The 20,726-nt window shown below is 42.8% G+C and overlaps 1 protein-coding gene across 1 annotated transcript in view; it reads left to right on the forward strand.

Annotated features, from left to right (window-relative positions):
* FRMPD3 (FERM and PDZ domain containing 3) overlaps positions 1 to 20,726 on the forward strand; it is a 1,009,771-nt gene that overhangs the window by 192,525 nt on the left and 796,520 nt on the right. Inside the window, exon 4 of the mRNA XM_085607691.1 lies at positions 6,484 to 6,529. Within this exon, the coding sequence (XP_085463817.1) occupies positions 6,484 to 6,529 (46 nt within the window). The remainder of the gene's footprint in view (positions 1 to 6,483; positions 6,530 to 20,726) is intronic.

Raw genomic sequence — 20,726 nt, forward strand, 5'->3', positions numbered from 1 at the left:
CAAATTAAATGTCAGAAAGAAGCTGGACCTACTGTTCCATCAGGGCGAGAGTGGGAGAAACGTCCTCGCCCTGGTCCAACAACGCAGCCAATGACTGGAAGTCCTTCAGCTACAACTGGATGGCACAAGAGGAATACATTGCAGCTCAAATTGAAAAATTTGCGGCAGCAAAAGTACGCTTCACAGCTCCATCAACCTTTTTATCTACCGGGTCTGCCGAGGAAGCATCTTCCGAAATATTAGTGCACTGAGAAGACATGCCAGCCATCAAATAATCCACCTTCACCGAGGCCGGATATATAACAGCAAAGTCCTGCAAGGGGTATATCTTGACCAGAGATTATTCCTATCAACATCCTTCCACTCAGACTCCAGCACTTTCAATATAGAGGAGTGTAGGGGCAACAACTTTCGCTCCTTCTTCTGATATTGCGAAAAGAAATCCATATCCTCCACATCAACACCAGAATCTGGAAGCAAGAGGTTGGAGCGAATATGCTGAAGGACGTCTTTAAGATCGGACCCCTGCACAAAACGATCCTTAAGTTCCACATCCTCCTCCCAATCAGAGTCCTGGGAGGGACCAGGGTCACACCTTGCCTTTTTTAGAAGGAGGAACAGCCTCCCTATCATGAAAAGCCGCAACCACAGAAGACTGGACCATTTGTTGAATCACTGCCAGCAAAGGCACCGCATCAGCAGGACCTGAAGACTCCCCAGCATGGGTAGAATTCAAGGCAGCACCTTCCTCCATACCATCCATAGCACAAATTGCAGGAGAAACCCTACTGCAAGCAAGAATGCACAAATACCTCCCAGTTGCCCCTAGCAACCCCCACAATGCCACAGGACGGCTTCCAGCATGTCCTAAGCGTGCACGTCACTGCCAAGACTCAAAACGGAGCCTGACACAGAGCACAGTAATGAAAACATGTCGGCACATAGCCACCTTCCCCCCCCCCCCCCACGCCGATGCACAATACAATGACCACACCGGGACCACAGCTGAGTCACAGCAGTGACTAGAAACAAATTTCACTCCGCGTGAAAGGCCCGGACACTGCAGACAGGAGTGCCTGTGTTTCCCTCTGGGTGTAGAACACACAGTGAGTGGGTACAGAAGAAGGCGGGTAACAGGGGGGCAACTGACCGGGAACCGCCAGTTAAATGTGCCAAAACCCACTGAGACCGCTAGAGCAGGACTCTGCAGGTACCAGTAATTAAATAAACAAACACCGCTCAGTCTGGAACAGTGCTAGAGCAGGACCTGAGGAGCACAGTAGAGGAGGCCGCAATCGAATGCCTCGCAAACCAAAACCCCATGGGGCAAAAGAGTCTGCTAAAGCAGGACCGCAACCCCCACTTACCTAAATACAGGAAACAGCACTCTGAGTAGTGCAGAAACAAAAAACAGGTTGTGTCTATGGGGTTGTGTCCTTTTATGTGATTGGTGGTGGACAATGGGGACCATGTTGGAGGGATAGGGAGGCTAGTAGGCTAACTGAATTTTGCTTGGAGTTTCTGTGGGAGCAGAATGCTCATGTGTAATTACTGTGGCGAGGAAGACGGATGAGGAAGTCTTGAGCTCCTCTTTGACATTGGTTAAACAGAATCATTGATTATCAAAATTATTTCTATTACTTCTCATAAGCTGAAAGGACGAAAGTGTGAAAAGTGTTGATTTATTTAGTATCAAATGACTTTTTGCGGAGAGTTTTGTTTGTTATAGTAAAGGTATTTTGACTCCCATAATTGGCCAGTGCCTGTGTAGCCTACATCCATGTCTTGAGGAAGGGTGTCAATAGGATGTTTTATGGCCCAGGTTCACCTCACAGCAGTAAGGATTTTTTTTATTATGATATGTTTATATATTACGGCTAAGTGAAGAAAAATGAACTAAAAATGAAACAGAAAAAGTAGGGATAAATGGTCAAAGAGAAAGGAGGAGGGAGCCAACATCCTATGCTGTATCTAGGAAGCAAACCTAATTAGCAATGTGAAAGAAGGTAATTGGAGTTAAAGGGAAGAAGTAATTGGGACTGCACTTTGCTCGGTGACCTTGCTGTTCCAAGGAAGTTCGTTATTTAGATGGCAGAAAGGTTGTGAAACTCGAGAGTGATTTTAAGAAGAGCTTGCACTTGGCTCTGAGATCAGAAAAGAAAATGCAAATGAAAGGGAGAGGTCGATGAATTAAAGCCACAGTTTACATAGAGGTCTGAGAACCATTTGATAATTGAGGTGTGATAGCATTCTCAGAATAAGTGGTTGCTTTCATATTGAAAAAGAGCACAGAGAAATTAGTGAAGAAGGTTTAAGATAAGGAGTATTCCCAGGAAGAGTTTAATGAGCAACAGAGAAGGGAAGAGAGTTATTTTAATAGCTTGACATTATGACCTTAAATGGAAAGAGGAGATCCAGAGTACAAAGTTTTTTCCATTGATATCCCAAGTCTCCGACAAACTTTTTATTCTTTGAGATTCTGGGTGTACCAAACAAGAGAAGATCAAAAACAGATGGCTCTAAGTGTAATTGAGGAGAAAGAAATTATACTGCTTAGTAATAATAATTGCAAATATTGGGGTTCAGATTTGAGCTGTGTAGTTGGAGAGGGACAATGCCAACGAGGGTCAATAAGGGCCTCTCAATCTCATAACACTGGCTTCAGTGAAGGGAGGATATTTTTTCATGCATGTCAATCTCCACAAGCAGGTTTGATGCTTTAGTTTTATGACTTAATTACAAACAAACAGTGGTCCTCAAATGGTTTAAGGAATAAAGGGAATAAATATAGTACAGAATCGAAACTATATTAAGGATGTCCAGCCGGACACCCAGTTTAATTCTTCAATGAAACATAAAAAATTGTCAACAGCAAAACATATGTGGGACACAGTCCTGCATCCGTTGGGAAAAAAAGACATATACAAAACAAACAGACATTTCAGGCAAGGCAGAGGAGCTTATTTACAAAATTCAGTGTTTAAGCTTATTCCAAACAGACAATGCACTTTTTTACGTAATGGGTTAATGTGCACGCTGTTTAGACTGGGGTCGACGACGTTTCGATCCTATTACAGGGATACAAGGATCATCATCAGGACGGTAGAATGTACAAGCCTGGTATTGAAAGAAATTGCCTGTGGGGAAATGAGAGGTGAAGTAAGAGTAAAAGAGGGGAAAAAAAGAGAAAAGAGGGGGAGAAATGGTAAAAATTAGAGCTAGGATAAGGCAGCTGCAGTAATTTAGCCAAAATTGTGCGCAGTGCACATGCCGTTTGTGAGTGCATGCGTACAATTTTGGCTAAATTACCACAGCTGCCTTATCCTAGCTCTAATTTTTACCATTTCTCCCCCTCTTTTCTCTTTTTTTCCCCTCTTTTACTCTTACTTCACCTCTCATTTCCCCACAGGCAATTTCTTTCAATACCAGGCTTGTACATTCTACCGTCCTGATGATGATCCTTGCATCCCTGTAATAGGATCGAAACGTCGTCGACCCCAGTCTAAACAGCGTGCACATTAACCCATTACGTAAAAAAGTGCATTGTCTGTTTGGAATAAGCTTAAACACTGGATTTTGTAAATAAGCTCCTCTGCCTTGCCTGAAATGTCTGTTTGTTTTGTATATGTCTTTTTTTCCCAACGGATGCAGGACTGTGTCCCACATATGTTTTGCTGTTGACTATTTTTTATGTTTCATTGAAGAATTAAACTGGGTGTCCGGCTGGACATCCTTGATATAGTTTCGATTCTGTACTATATTTATTCCCTTTATTCCTTAAACCATTTGAGGACCACTGTTTGTTTGTAATTAACGATTACCCAAGGTCCTCAACTACCTTTTGGGTCTCCTTGTTTTGTTTGAATATATTAGTTTTATGACTTAGCATTTGTACATTGCCTCACATTCAAGGGTTTGAAAGCAATAAATAAGGTCAGTGGAGGAAAAAGAGTGCTGTGGTCCAGAGCTGCTTATAATGGTCATGTGTTTTTTAATTTTTATATTTAGTTTTACTTTGGATTCAGATAGCACTAAACGGTCACTACATTGCTTCCGGATTACAGGTTGTAAGCTTTCTATGACTTCCTGTTTGTTGAGTTACTAGGACATGCTGATCAATCCTCTTGTTTGGTGTGATACTTAGGAAAAGCATTTTGTGAAGTAAACCTTTTTGTTCTCTTTATGGCCCTTTCTATAAAGCGTGCTATGATCCATAGGAGCTGTAAAGAACAGCCTACAGCCCTGGGCTGCCAGGTTCTGGTCTAACGTTTTCAGTTTAGTGAACTCAACATTGTGCCACTATAGTAGTGGGTGTACACTCTCTTAATTTCAGTTGATGGGAAAAGCTGATCATGCTTCAATTTCCAAGCAGCATGTGTAGCCATATCTGTTCCCTTCAGTTTTTGACATTTCTTGTTGGAAGAGAAGCTTTTATATCAGAACTGATTGTCTTGCTTGGTTGCAAGTTTCAAATATGAAACCTCAGTAGTATGTAACATATTAAACCTGAAGTGCTTATATATGTTGTAATTGTTTGTATGTAAAGCACTCTGACAAACTCGGTTCTTGTCCCCACTATATAAAAATGGAAATAAATAAAAGTAGGAATGTTGAAGCAGTCCAGAGCGTCGTCCTATTACTGAAGTGTCTCTTGGCACTGCTTTCAGGTAGAGTAGATTCAGTGCCCCCCAGTAAGGATTTTTTAGAGGGCATTACACTTTTAAAAACCATGTTGTTCATTGCTTCGAGTAAACAGCAGGGAAGCAGGGGGAATTCCTGCACTTTGCCTTTCAGGGGAATTTCATAACATGACTGGGCAATTCGTGGTAGACATTGTGGACAGGAAAAGTGGGCCACAGTTGCGTGAGGCAGAAATGACAATACCATGAACTCACTGCAGTAGGCCTAAGCAAGCTAAGCCAGTATAATCTGACTAGTCAATCGGGTGAAGACTTTCCAGTCTCTTTTCATTGATAGTCCTATTACAGCATTCTGAATAAGCTAAAGGCTCTGTTAATCATCTCTCATACATGGATGTCATGTGCAGCTAGTCAGGGGTCACAGCTGCGAACTCTTACTTGCTCCCTGCTCTTCCTGCCACTTCCTTTGCGAACTCTGGCCTCAGAGGGGGGCAAAACATTTTCCTCCGCTGAGGGCAGGGGTCACAAAGGAAGTGCCAGGAGTAGTAGAAGATCACAGCTATGACCACTGACTACCCTTAAATGGCGTCCATGCTCTCATACCTGCTTCTGACCTTAACGAAGAATTTTCTAACAAGGTTTACTATGAGTGAAATTGCTTAAAGAGTATCTATGCATACAAGGGGCTGTATTACAGAGAGTGCCCGAGGGGTGCAATGGGCATGTGTGCCCCCTGTATGCGCCCCCAGGCCACTTTGGTATTACAGAAGAAGCCGCAGACGCTTGTGTGGCTGCTTCTGTAATACAGATAGTGCAGGTGCACATGTAGCACCAGCGATATAATTAGCGGGCGTTCCCTAATTTGTGTGGGGGTGCAGCCCCATGCAAGTAAGGACATCACTTTACTTCTTCGCCTGCGCCGTATTATGGACACAAGTGCAGAGGCAAACATGCCTCTATAAATGGTGCACTGACAATGTCTAACCTTTCTTTAAAGTGCAAGCGGGTTGCCGCCTGCACAGCGAAACACAGAGCGGATTTGAAGTAGGTGCTCCGTATTTCACTTGAATGTGCTGTCCCAGGGCAGCGCAACTTCATAGCTGCAGTGCATTCATGGTAATACGCCTCATTTTCCCTGTCTGTGCATTATGCACCAACCTAAAGGTGCACCGTGGTGAAACTGGGAAAGTGCGCCGTATCTGTAATACGGCCCCAGTTCATCAATTTCAAACATGTCGTGAAACCTCCAAAAAATACTGTTTTATCATTTCACTCTCTGTGTCCATGTAGCACCATGGTAGCCTTAGCGATGCCCATTGCAAAGCTCAGAAGAAATCCTTGCATTGGCTGTGCGGGGGCGGTTGTAACTTTAAAGGAAATATTTGATCATTTCATTACATAGACACCACCTTTTGGTTCAGTTGACTCCACTTTACGAAGCCACTTAAGGTCTTAAAGTAGGAGCTGCCATTATGTTTGCATCATTGTCAGCCTCCTTGGTCTCAACCATTAGGAAACATTAAGAACTCCATAGCCTAGAATGTGACAGTGTATCACTGGGAGAAACCTAAGTCTGGCTGGCTTTCCACATTTAGCAGAACTGCTGGAGTTACTGCTTTCCACAGCCCCGAATGAACTATGATGTATCTACTCAGCAAAACAGAAACGACAAACATACATTCACAGTTGCAAATGAAAAGCTGCAATCAGGTTACTGTCTAGCCTTTGGGGCTTGAAGCCCAATCTGCTGACAGGCGGTCAGGCGTCTGACGCCTGTAGCCATTCCTGCTGCATTGTCTCAGCGGTTTCCTCTCTCACTAGCTTCTTCTTTCCTCTCTTACAGAAACGCAGAGGACTCCATTACCCTGACTGTGCTGCAGCCTCATCAGGTAGGTGCCGACTGCCAGTAAACATGACGAGATGCATGCCTCCCGGTATGGAGGGAATCCTAGGGCTTGTATACGCAGCATGCAGACCGTGTGATAACATAAATAATATAATTAATAGTGTATATTTTGTCTACAAACCAGCAACAAAAGCAGTAAAAGGTGCAAAGTCGTCATTGCTTTGAAAAGGAAGCCTATGACTTATCTATGTGAAGAGGCACTGGATTTATGTGGTTTTGCAGCTGCAGCATTTTTCACATAGTTAAGGAAATGCCACATAGTCCATCATCTTCTGCATAATCTGCAGATTTCAACAAGAAAAAGAATTGATTCTGCCTCAAACAAATCAAAAAATTACTAAAGGTGCTGTCACAAGTGTTGGCGTAAAGTGGAAGACCCTTTGCAAAGTTTGACTGGTCACCTTTCTGTTGCTCACTTTTGTGTTTGTGCGTGAAAGTGTTACTGATAAGGTTTAACCTATGCCCAGATATTCTTAACATGTGTAAAAATTCCAAAGTAATGAATTACTGTAACACTATATGTGCCACTTAGTGCAGGATAATTTCCCTTTCCTTGCCATATAATTGAGTAAATCCTGCCACATAATTTGGTCCTCACTTGACGCATAATTCCAATGGCCCTGTCTTTGTGCATGTAACAGTGGTGAGGTTTCTTGCATCCTGAATGGTTAAGGTACATAACACTCAACTCGGGACACTCCTTGGAGTAGCTGCACGCAATGTAAATAGCCTTTTATTATAGCATATCATATAACTACAGCCGTAAGTTAGAGACACGCTGTGTTGCTCTTTGCTTGTTGATAATGTATTGCATAGATGGACCTGCACGGTATTGCATATATTATTGCAACTATAGACTGTGGTGGGTTCTTCTGAAGCAGTGCGATTCTCAGACTTCACATGGTCGACTGAAGACAATTTCACAGCACTTTTGTTTGTCTCTGAGAGTTCAAGGTATACAGACTGCTGATAATGGATGGGACTGGTTTAAACGCATGGGGAAAGTGGGCATTTGTCCTGGGTCACCATCTTCCATGGTGCCCTAAGAAAAAGGATTTACCTCTGTCTATCACCTCCATTCTCATCCTCAACCATTTCCCTTCTGTCTGTCTACCTCAGACTCTGTCACTCTTGACCCAGATTGATCTTAAGTATCTCCGGCTCCAACCAAGACATATTTTTGCTGTTTTTGTGTGACCCTCTAATTTAACGTAGAAATCCATTTTGTTTTTTATTTTGCAGGCTTAATTTAGCATAAAATGAGCAATGCAATTCAAAGTTGTTCCGAGCTAGGGGCCCCAAATGCGTTTCTCATGGGTCCTCAAAAATCCCTAAAATCACAATTTTGGAATCTGTTTTCTAGCATTGAAGGTTTGCAAGACTGAAAGGCTGGTGTAGGCAGCAGGAAAATCTACATTTTAATACCGTTTTGTGATTTGCCTGGCGGTTGGAGATATGTCTGTTCACTGTATGCAGAAAGGTCGTCAGAACTGCAGGTAATTGGTTTCTTTGGAAACACTTGATTACTGCAGTAATCTGATGTCTGCCCTACCGGGGGCCCTTCTTCAATATAATTGGTTTGTGTATGTAACACCGAATCTGTTACTTTTAACTTTGGAAGTCTTGCATTAGTTGATGTCTGAGTTTATTACTTCCTCACTTTGATCCATGTTTTAACTAATGTGTTTGCAGCTTCAGGATTTAAGAGGAAGGGCCGACAACCAGTGTCAGCTCAGGTCTGCATCAGACGTTGCTTCATTATGATGTCTAGGCCCAAATCCACACTGCAGCTTGGTTTCATTGGTGATCCACCCTCCATCTGTTTTTTACCTGTGTTGCCTCATCCCCCACATGGGGGGCGGGGCCTTCCTGCAAGGCCTCACACCAGACTAAGGCCGGCTCTAATGTCTGGAGGGGGCTTCTTTCTCTACACCTTAAATTGCGGCTCAGGTTCGCATGTAAGACAGACAGACAAACAGAAAACCCTCCCCACAACAATAATTTGAAGAAATAATTTACACTACATACAGAAAGCTGTTTACGGATGCTTAAATATTTACTTGTAATTTTGCTCAACTAACTAGCTCTTGGGAGAGAATTAAAGTGTGCTATATTGGGTTCTCCTTTGTTACCCCTCACTTCACCCATTCTACAGATGGTCTCAGGGGTCATGAAGGCAGCCGCAAGAGCACAAAGCAGGCAGGGTTTAAAGAGCTGTGTTTACTTTCTGCAATCTCTACTCCTTGCCCTAACTTCTCAGCAGAAATCAGGGGGTTTCCAAGGGGCTACATTTAAAGCAAAAGTTAAACTATGTGATGTCATCAGGGGTCAAACAATGTGTGATATTGCTTCTTCTATCGCTGGTGAACTGATGAATCATCAACATTTATGTACCAGATAGAAGTAAAAAGGTCATTTCTGTTTAAAGTATTTGTATAAATGTTATGATATGATATATTTCAATACTTAATCTCCTCTAGCCTATCTATTCATTCCAGCAGCCATTTGCATGTACTTGCATCGACTCCCCTAAAGATCACATCTATTAATGTTTTCTCCCAGAAAGAAACTGGAGTAAATTGATGGATAGGTTTCTGGCCGTTTTGCATTCCTCCTGCATTTTTATGACTTTATTTTTGCTGGTTTTAGAACTCTGGGCACATTACCGCTGCTATCCAGTGCTAACGTGCATATCCTCTCTGTCTAAATTGTATTGGTGATTGGTTTATCCATGATTGGCATATTTGATTTGCAGGTAAGTCCCTAGTAAAGTGTACCAGGTGTGGCCAAGGCCTGTGAATCAATTGCTACTAGGGGGCCTGCAGCTCTGATTGTGCTTCCCACATAAGTAGCCCTTCAAACATGCCTCAGGCCTGCCACTGCAGTGTCTGTGTGTGCGGTTCTAAACTGCCATGTCAACCTGGCAAGTGCATTCACTTGCCAGGCCCAAACCTTCCCTGTTACTACACATACATCACCCCTAAAGAAGGCCAAGGAAGCCCCATGAGCAGGGGGCAGTGTTTTTAAAAGGTGGGACATGTGCTGTTGTGTTTTACATGCCCTAATAGGTAAATACTGCCAGTGTCGGTTTTCACTATTGCAAGGAATATCTCACCCATACAGTAATATGGGGATTGCCTTGAAATATCTTTTAAGTATAATTTCCCATTGGGAACAGATCGAGATTTGGAGTTTTGACACTCTGAACTCACAATTTAAAAATACACCTCATCCTGAAGTTTTTTTTAAATTGTGTGTTTGAAAATGCCACTTTTAGAAAGTAGCCATTTTCTTGCTTATCCATTCTGTGCCTCTGCCTTCCTGTACAATCTACATCTGGGTTAGGGTGACAGTTGGGCTCTTGTGCATTCACTCTAGACAGTCACACAAAGGGAGCTGAGGTGTGCCTTGAATATCCTGATGGGCCATTACCAGGCTGATGGGCCTTCCTGAGCTTCAGTGGTGGGAGGAGTTGTCACTGACACCTGAATAGGGCTGCGTCTGTCCTCTCACAAAGTGGTCTCCACCACTCTGTAGTTTTTATGGAGCCAGGTCTGGGAAAGGCAGGGTCTTGTGCACTTCATAGACTTCCCTTTAAAATTTGCCTACTTCAAGCACAGAAATCTGGTATAAGTACTGCAGCTGTGACACCATAACTTCAGGACACTTCTGGACTAAAGGGTATTCTGCCTGGAAGAAGAGCTGGATACTGTTGGAGGGACTGCCACTTTGCTGTTTTCCTTGTTGTGCTGGCCTTCTTCTTGCTGATTCTGTCCTGGGAGTGAAAGGACTGAACATTGCTTTCTACATCCTATTTCCAAGGTTTTCTAAGGGCTTGTATGTGCTTGCCTCCTGTTAAGAAGTCTCAGGGCCATCAAAGGCTTCACCTACCAGTGCCTGTTGTCTTCTGCTGCAAGCCCTGACTTGACAAGTGGTGTCAAATCCAGTTTCTGGACCAATATAAGTAGAATCTGGAAACCTCAGAAGAAAATCCATGCATCAACTGTCAGCGCCCCCTTTTTTGATGCAGCACCACCGCGCAGCAGAAAAATCAACGCATCACTGCAGTGTTGCTGGAAAATCACCTCAACCCGAGTACATGTCACCAATGTATGTGGCACCCGCTCCGACTCCGACACAGTCCCTGCTTTGCGGCTGAAAAATCAACATATCACATACTTCATGGCTGTGTAATCGATGCAGCGCCTGCTCCGCCTCATTGGCACAGCATTTCTGGATTTTCAGCGCATTGTTCCTGGGCACTAATTTCTTCATTGATGTTGCCCAGCAGTATGGAACTGAGGCCGCGTGTCTTTGAGATTGACGCATCACCTCCCCTCACACTAAGGAACCGAAGCATCTCCTCTCTGGACAGTAAGGAGCCAAAATATCACCTCCCCTGTACTGCAGTAGGGAACCGACGGGTCACCTCCCCTGGCAATAAGGATCCGATGCATCACCTCCCCTAGGAGAAAGGGCCCAATGCATCACTTTCCTGTTCTGGTGCCTTACCCCCCCCCCCCCCCCCCCCCCCATGCCTGTTTGCTCTTTTATTTTGACGCAATCCAGGTACTTTGTGCTAAAAGTGATGGATCCAGGGATTCCTAAAGACTGATCTGATTTAAAACTTTTTCAAAGTGATATCTTAACTTGTGTATGTTGGATTTTTGTGGTTTTGGTCTTGTTTTATTCCGATAAATATTGGCTATTGTTTCTTTACAGGTGTGGACTCCTTTTGTGGTGTTTTCACTGTGGTACTGTATGTTTATGCACAAATGATTCACACATTGCCTCTGAGATAGATCTGACTGCTCGTGCAAGCTACCCAGGGGGTGAGCAGGGGTTTTCTTAGCTGTGAAATCCCCTTATGCTGACTAGAGTGAGGGCCTCTACTTCGACAGGGTTCAAACCACTGACAACTAGAGACCCCATTTCTAAGAATTTCTCTGAGAGCACAGGACTAATCCCATTAACCAACAGTAATCACTGGACCAAGCACTAACCTTGGGTTCTGGTGTAGCAGGCTGCTCTCTGTACAGCACTTTACCGCCTCATTAGAGCACTAAATGAATGGATTTATAATATAATAGAACAACAAAAGGCCTCTTTTATCTACAAGATTGGAATCCTAGCAGTATCCATTTTTCTGCGAGGCATGTTGTATTCAAGTCTATGGGCATTCCACATGCCCAGCAGTTTTGGTTGGATGGTTGGCCTACCTTTCAAAATGCCTTTACTCTGGTTGGTCAATAGTGTATATATGTCCCGCCTTTGGGTGCTTGGTTCCATTCCATAGGACATCACGGATTGATCCTCTTAGTTGGCCCTCTCTGGCCATCTGTCGCCTCCTTGCTTGCACCCCCTCCCTTCCATCATTGCTGCCGTCCTTCCTGTGCCGCTGGTGTCTTGAAAAGGTGTTTGCATGCACTGCTTTTTTTTGGCCATCTATGGTTTTCGAGTGCCTTCATTACAGGGCATTTCGCTGTATTTCCTGCCTGGCAAGAGGTTCAGTTTCCTGAGTGGAATCCTGTGCGAGCGTCACTCTCCCAACATTGCACTACGTCATGAGGTCATCACGAAAGCTAATGCTTCAATTAAAATATAACCCTCTCTCGCAGAAGATAGATCCAAAACCATGACCTCCTTTGTGTACGCATGTGTTGACAATGCTTCAGATCTCCCAGCCTTTAAAAAATAAAACAAAACATTCCACCGTAAGGATGCTCTCAGATGCCACTGCTGTATTGCGGGCTATAAATAACGTCTTGCTGAGAGAACAGCAACTATTCATGCATTCCTGCATTTTACCACTGAACGACATGCATCCAATTCATTAGTCTGCGAAACACCGTTACAACCAACCCCAAAATTTGGAAGGCAGGCCTTAATCTGTGCAGTCAGGCCGCTCAGCCATACATCCAACATTAGCCCCATGAAAGAAGGGTGAGTTACGAGAGACGTCTTGTGGACTAAAGCAATGGTGCATTTTATGATGAATGCTGTCTACTTTGTAGCGGTCTGTTTGCTTGGTTTCATTGATGTGTGACTCAGAGTCGTGTTTAAAAGCCAGGATATACTTAACTGGCTGTAAATAATATAATGTTTGACAAGACTGTTAGCCACATGCTTCCTTGTAAACAATGTTTGCACCACTCCATTAATTCTGCAGCCTGGGTGGGTTTATGGAAAAAAGACTCTTTTGGTCTGTTAACCTCCCATTTGTCGAGTGACACGATATTGAGGCCTTTGCCTTCGAGATAAACATGCCTACAACTCCTCTGCAGAAGGCATGTCTGGGAGTATCACTGCACTGCTGAAATCACTTCTCTGTCCGCATCAAAACTGCAACTTACATTTATAAGGATCTGCCTTGATCGCGGAGCGTTCGTCTAAAACATATTGCTGCATCATGATGAAACAAAAACAATTTAATTTGTGCTGACAACAAGTATTTTTGTGCTGAGACTACAATCACGGAATGAGTTCTTGGCGAGATGTTTAGGTGGGGTATGGTTCTTAGAAGATCAGATTTGTTGTTGACATATAAAGTTATTGGTTGCTAGTAAGTGTGATATTCAACACCACACAATTCCATACCACACAAAATAATTACACTCCACTCCATGCAACATAATTACACTCCACATAAATACACTCCACACCATGGCACATAATTCCGCTCAATATCATTTCACTCAATGCTGCACAATTCCACACAACACAATTCCACTCCACACAATTCCATTCCATGGCATAAACTTCCACTCCACAACACATAATTCTAATTTCACTACACACTACACACATCCAGTCCACCCCACAGAATACCACCTCATGCAACATAATTCAACACCATGCCACATAATTCCACTCAATACATGCCACACCATGACTCACAATACCACTGCACATAAGTCCGCTACACTTCATACTACATAATTACTATCCACATACTTCATTGCACACTCACACACTGATCCAGCATTTCTCATATTGGTTCACTTCAGGTCTTTTAGCACAGTGTCTTTACCATAGCATTTCAAAAAATCCAAACTCATACACACACTCACCTCCTCTTCTTCATGTGTCTTCTGCGTACACAAATGCAACCTCTTTATGCGTCTATAACATTTTCACCCCTTCATTCTCTCTTTCTCACACAGTCTTTCTTTTACTCTAACTAGAGTTCATTTGCCACTTCATACAAAACTAACTATCACTCTCAATCTTACTTTCTATTTATTTTGTACAGCTTTCACCCCTATCTATTCATCATACCACATATTTCCAATAGACTACTCACTACACAATTCCACAACTAAAAATTCCAATTCAAACCACATATTTCCTCTAAAAACAACATACATTTATTACATTATAAACAAAAAACATAAGTAAAAAACAATATCACTTACTATGCAAATAGCTCTAACGTTTACAAATGCGAGACCGATTGTATTGCAAATTCTTGTTTTGTCTTTCATTCTCCCTTAGTTGCAACCTCAGGGGTATATGAGTGCCTTTATTACTATGTATACAATGACCGTGTTTTAAGGTTCATTTTTATCCGTCCTCCCAATGTGCCTTCTGAATGAAAGTTAGGGAATTCCCAAACTTAGTAACTGCCTTTGACTCTGCTTTTCAGTTATTCCTTTCAACGCTCGGATGCAAATGCATTCACTAAATTATTGAGATAATAGTGCCTGAATGATGTCTGTGTTTGTACTTTCTAAAATGTTGTGTGGATAGTCTGGATCTGATAAATGATTTAACATTTGATTTATGACTGGGGCGAGGCCACTCGCCTCTGAAAGCATCTCATAGAGCAACAATATGTCAAGGATGCCTTTGGATTTTAGATAACAAGGAACAGTGGTTCCTGCGGACAATGTATGGGATATATAATAATAGTTAGGCTCAATGGTAATAGTCATGGGTAAAGGTATGTCGAAGAGAGAATATCCCATACATTTTGCACAGGAAATACTGTTCCTTTTTATATAATAGATACCCTGGTACATTGTGAGTAGGGTGGCCCTTGTTTCTCTGAACATGGCCTTTGGATTTTAGGCATTTCAATGTGTCATGTGGTTGTGGATGCACTGCACTTGCCCTTTAAAAGTGTTTTTTTGTGTGGACTGACTTCCTGAGTATTCTCTCTGCTGGAGATATCTCCAGTATTGCTAGCCTAGAAACAGACATGACCCTAGTCATGTGACTGAATTCTATCTGAGTGAGTGGTGTGGCCATTTAGGTGGTTATTCAGACTGTTGGCGATGTCACCTCTGGCATATTGCACATGCATTCATGTCAGTGGGCACATTAGAAAAGGCGGACATCCAAGTTGTTTTAGTGGTGTAGTTGCTTAACCAGGACAAACTCTGATAAAAACACTCTTAGTTTTGAGACAACAACATGAACTCTAATATGTTGTTGTTTTTATTGTTTGAGAACTTGTTTTTTACCTTCATCTTTGTAATTTGACTTGTATCTCCTTAGATGAAAAGATCCCATGAATGTTCCAACTCTTTCAAACCTCTATAGCATTGCTGGGACTGTATGCTAATACAATCATAATGAGAGCACAACAGTAATGGTGATAATAATAGTAGTGGTAACAAACAATAATGCTCATGCTAATAGACAATAGAGTAATAATTACTCTACTACTAATTTGACTTTTACTACGACTGCTATTACTATGACTACTACCAATTGGATAACTACTGGTACTACTACTACTCTTACTACTACTATGCATAATAATAATAACAACAACTTTTCCCAGTCTCACTAAAGATAGCTTTTGCTGTTTTTCTGTTTTTCACAGACAGCATTGTAACATATAATTAGAGAAGAGGGCTTTGTGTCTGCCCCTTGCTCATGATTGGCTTCTGTGTCTATTTGAATTTCCTGATTCTTATTCAGTACCCTTTCCCTTTATTCTGATGTTTGTGCCACTCCTGTGGAGCATTTGTTTTTGATACGTTGAGTTTATCCTTCCACAGCAGACATCACCGAACTGTTTTTCTTGGTTATGTGTATCAGTCATTCCAGCTTTGAACAAGATGTGAGTGCATGCCCTACTCCTTCCTCTCTCTTGCTCTTTCCTTTCATCTGCGCATTTCCACTCACTGTCTTATACCCTCTCCTCTCTCCACCACCAGTGCCCCCTCCCACATGCTACAATGAGTGCTGCTGAAGCTTAATTTCTCTTTCACACTTTTCACCTCTCTAACCTCTCACTCCACACTTTCCAGCCTCTCTCTCCTTTTTCTCCTCTGAGACCCTCGCTGCGCAGTGCCAGCCATGCTAATCCTTATATTAGCTTTGTCAACGCTTGTAAAATTTTATTGCAAACATTTGACAATGTTACAGCTATCTTTGAAGAATAAAAAATAACATTGCAAGATGTAAGTAGTAGTAAAATACTTTATTTCGATTGAATTTACAATCATAAAAAGTTCATTTGAAGCTTTACAACATTATAAAAATAAAAATCAGTTTGCCCACTGACTGCTTAAAAAGGGAGGCAATTTACATAAAAACACTGACACTCTAAGAACAACAATAATAGCGCAAATAATCAGTAAAAATTCAGTTTGGTAATGGCTGTTGAGGGAAGCAGACATTTAGGAGTAAACACTAACACTCTATATACAGGAATAATAACCGAATAAGCGGTAAAATCCTAAGAAACATTTGCCGATAGTTGAAAATGAATTTTCAAGCAGGCTTTAAGAAAGCAGGCTACAGTTTTGGCTACATACGGGGTATCTAGATTTTGAAGTGCCAGAAGAGCCGGTCTGCATCTTCTCAGCCCTATATGTCGAAGCAGAGGAACCAGCCAACGTTTCCGCGGGGACTTATAGAAACCGCAGAAAAAGGTTACATGCAAAGTTGACTGGCGAATAAGACCGTCACAGGGACAGTTTGGTAGTTCCCGTGACCAGTCTAAGGGCACAGGCAATGAAACAAGACGATAAAATAGATCAAACCGAAATCTGGTTAAAACATATCTCTCATAATTTGACAGAAAAAATGACAGATAAAATTGAATGCCATGAGGAAATTGGACCATCGTTAAATGAACGTTTGATTTTTTCACAAGTTCAGAACACAAACGAAGATCACTCAAGTGGTCAGCACATAGCTTTTTCAAAGATTTTCTAGATATGTCCACTAAGGATTCGGGATCAGTAAAATATGCAGAGTGATTCAAATCTGACAAAAATCTCGATACATATAGCAGCCAGGGAATCTTTTTCCAGTAGGACAAAGTGAGACAGTCAGATATTAGTGACCTAGTTAGATGACATTGCTCCTGGGTCCATATACGGTGCCAAAGTAGAATCGGTTGGTAGCTAATGATATCAGTCAGATACTCCCGACCGAGTTCCACATGGGTGCCGAAGGTAGGAGCACTACGAGGGAGGGCTAGTATATATTTCAGAAAGGAGTTTTCTGTAATTTGTAGGTCGTCAGCAGGCACATAGCCCCAGACTCCTGCACCGTATGTTGCCACACTCATACACTTGGCTTGGTAAATCTGCAAGAGCACAGTAGGAGCGGGCTTACCCAATTTCCTGGAAAACGAGGTCAGTGCAGATGTTGTACGTTGAAACTGCAGTTTTTTACTAGATATAGCAGGTTTCCAGGACAGGTGATTGTCAATAAGGATACCTAGATAAGGATAGGTGGTGGCAGTTTCTAATCTGGTCTTCTCGATAAAGAGAGATTTACATTTTTGGGCTCTTTTCCCGATGTTCATAACAAAAGTCTTAGATTTATTGACTTTAAGACCAAGAGAAGACATAAATTCACAGTATTTATCTAGTTGGATCTGGAGTTGATTAGGTGTCCTAGCTAAGATGACTGAATCATCTGCATACAATAATGCAGGAATAGGGCGGGAGCTTATGCAGGGTAGATCTTTGCTGTCAACCAACATCGCTTGCTCCAGTCCGTTAGTATAGATGTTAAATAGGAATGGAGCAAGGACGCATCCCTGCCTTACACCTTTTTCAATATTGAAGGATTCCGTAAGCTCCCCTTTAATACCATATCTCACGCATGCTTTTGCATCCGAGTATAGCTCTCGGAGAAAATTCAGCAGTGCAGGATCTATGCCCAGATTTTTCAAAATCGCCCAAAGCTTGGAGTGGATTACGCAATCGAATGCGGAACTCAAATCCACGTAGACTAGATGAAGTTTACCACCTTTGGCCCCTACATATTTACCTATAAGCAAGGTCAGATTTAAGGCCTGTTCCACAGTGCCCAGGCCCTCCTGGAACCCAAACTGTAGATCAGTTAAGATCTTATTCTCTGTGGCCCAGTCCCTTAAACGCTCCAGAATTAATCTGCCAGCTACCTTGCCTAGGGAATCCAAAAGGGAGATGGGCCTGTAACAGGCTGGATTGTCCCGATCTCCCTTTTTGAAAATGGGCAGAAGCACAGAGGTGGACCAAGAGTCAAAAAGGCCGATCTGGGTAACTGCAGACATGACCTGTGTGACAATTGGAGACCAAAGATCTATGTTGCTCACAAATATGTCTAAGGGGACCCCGTCTGGACCGGGCGCCTTACCGGTCTTTGAGGCGGTCAGTGCTGTGATTATCTCCTCTAGATCGAAATAGAGATCGATGGGAAAGATGTTATTACTAGGAGGAGCTTCCGCCTCTGGTCTGGGGGCCTCAGTTATCACGGGGTTATCCGCGAAGATCTGCGAGTAGTGAGCTACCCATTTGTCAGCAGGTACTGCCACGTCTAGATGCTCTATCGCAGTTTCATCAACTAGGAAAGGGGCCTTGACTGTTCTCCAAAACATGATAGAGTCCTTGGTTAAAGTACTCTGATGTAATTGGGCCCAGAGGTTATTTTTTATTTCCTGTTTGCGTGATTGCTGTGCCATCTTATAATTTTTCCTCAAAGAGGCAATTTGGGGCTTGACCCTAATCTTTTTTTGTAGAGCGTTTTTCAATGCACGCTGCGCTTTGCGGCAGCGGGAATCAAACCACCCTCTTGAATCCTTATCATTGGCAAGAGTCTTATAGGAACAAGTGAGCTCTTGTCTGATGGCTTCTAATATTTTGGTGAAGCTAGAAAGGATCAGCTTGGGGGAGGAAGACGGCTCCAAACACTGATAGATCAGAGGAAGGGTTTTTTGAATAATCTTGCTAGTGATCTCTGTGGGATTGATCGTCGACCACTTGACAGTATAACCATTGATTTTGTTCATCTCCAGAGAATGCTGCGCTAGGAGACTTGTTTTTGGGCAGGCTGAAGGTGGTATATTTAATGCTAAGGTTATGCTATTTGGATAGTGGTCACTTGAAGGATCAGTGCCAGTTGAAAATTGCTTCAATCGGTTTTTTAAGGATTGAGAGCATAAGATAAAATCAATGGTAGTGGAGGCACCTTTACCATGAAAAGTCGGCTTAAACTCTACAGCGGGACACGCTAGGATGTTGGCGAATTCAAGTTCTAATGCAAAAATACAGGTATTTAGTGCTTGACCCACAGCGTTATGGGTGAAGTGGGCCAAGGGGGCATCGTGCTCGTCTGAAAGCCCACAGATACCTTTGTCATATTTGTTACACAGATACACATTGAAGTCCCCACCCCACACAAGATGACAATTTAACTCTTGACTCATAGCTTTTTGATCTTGTAAATACAAAGCAATTTCCGACAAAGATTTTACACAGTCGCTAGGTGAGGAGTTATTATACATATTGATGAGATAATAACTAGAGTTATTGTCTGGAACTATTTTAAGGATTTGGAAAATTGGCGAGACTAACTGAACTTCCATGATAGTAAAAGGAATTAAATTCGAAACATAGATGGCTAAGCCGCCCTTAGGTCTACCATGAGTGGACGGTAAGGGAGGAAGGTGAAATGTTTTAAAACCCTGTATGTGGATAGGGTCAATTGCCCAAGTTTCTTCGAGGCAGATTAACTTAAATTTATTAGTTACTTCCACCCAAGACTGAAGATGGATTTTCGATCTTAAGCCAGCTACGTTCCAGAATATAATTGGAAGATCCTGGGTTGATGTAAAAGTACAATTTGGAAGCTGAAGTTCAGCGGAGGAATGTGAGAGTTGAGATAGGGACTGGGTGGTTATAACTGAAGGAGGAGGATTGGGTTTAGGCTCCCTGGGTTGGGGAGTAATAAATTGTGAATTTGGGAGCAAGTCTGCAGGGGTAGCTGGCATGGTATAACACGCGTTCTGGTGAGGGGAAGATGACTGCTGTTGGACCAGGGTATACTGGGGAGGGAAAGACTCGGACTGGGGACCATACGAAGATGGCGGGAAGGAGCCGGCCCCCCGAGTGATCTTACAGGGGACTTTGAAGTTAGGAGAGACGCTGATGTAACTGCTGTCTATCATAGGTAGAGATGATAGTCAATCCACCATGTCCAGGCATTCATATCTGTTGGATAGTGGTGGACCTCTCCAATTGCTGAAGTAGCCTGGTGGTGGGTTGCTAAGGCCGTGCCCCGACCACTGATTACGGTCTCTAATTCCGCCCCAGTTCCCTACCCTCGTCCAGGACCATGGAGGACCTGCATTACGCCGTGTATTAGGGGGATAGAAGTACGACAAATTATGGGTTGCAATCCCTTCGGTAGAAGATTGGTCACCCCAAGAGCAAACATACTCGACTGTGTTGGGATTTTCAAAGTTTACTATTATACAGTCGCCCTGTATGTTTTTTGGTTGGTTACCTAGCCAAGGCACTCTACGCACTGTAGTAACTCTGTTGTCCATAAAAGTTGGAAGCGGTCTGTTATTGGACAACCAAAAGATTACTTTATTTTTTAGGGACCAAACCGGTTCATCCTGGTTTGGGGGGAGTTCCGGAACCCCAGTCATTATTACTACATAAGGAGAGGCCTCGAGTGGAAGATGGATAGGGGGAATCTTCTTATTACGGTTGTTAGGAATGGTGTTGAAGCCGGTAGCAATGTTGGATTGAACAGGAGCGGGAATAGGGACTATAGAAGAGGGAAGGGAAGGAGGAAGATTTGGTAGAGGAGGTGCTGTTGGGTTAGAATTGGTTACAGAGCGAGGTAGTAACGGGTTAGAAGATTTAGGAGGTGGTTGTGGCTTGATTACAGGTGCGAGGGAATGATGGTGAATAGGCTTCTCAGGGACTTTTTGTTTATTG

This window comes from Triturus cristatus, chromosome 5_2 (genome assembly GCF_964204655.1).
Source record: "Triturus cristatus chromosome 5_2, aTriCri1.1, whole genome shotgun sequence".
Classification (NCBI taxonomy): domain Eukaryota; kingdom Metazoa; phylum Chordata; class Amphibia; order Caudata; family Salamandridae; genus Triturus; species Triturus cristatus.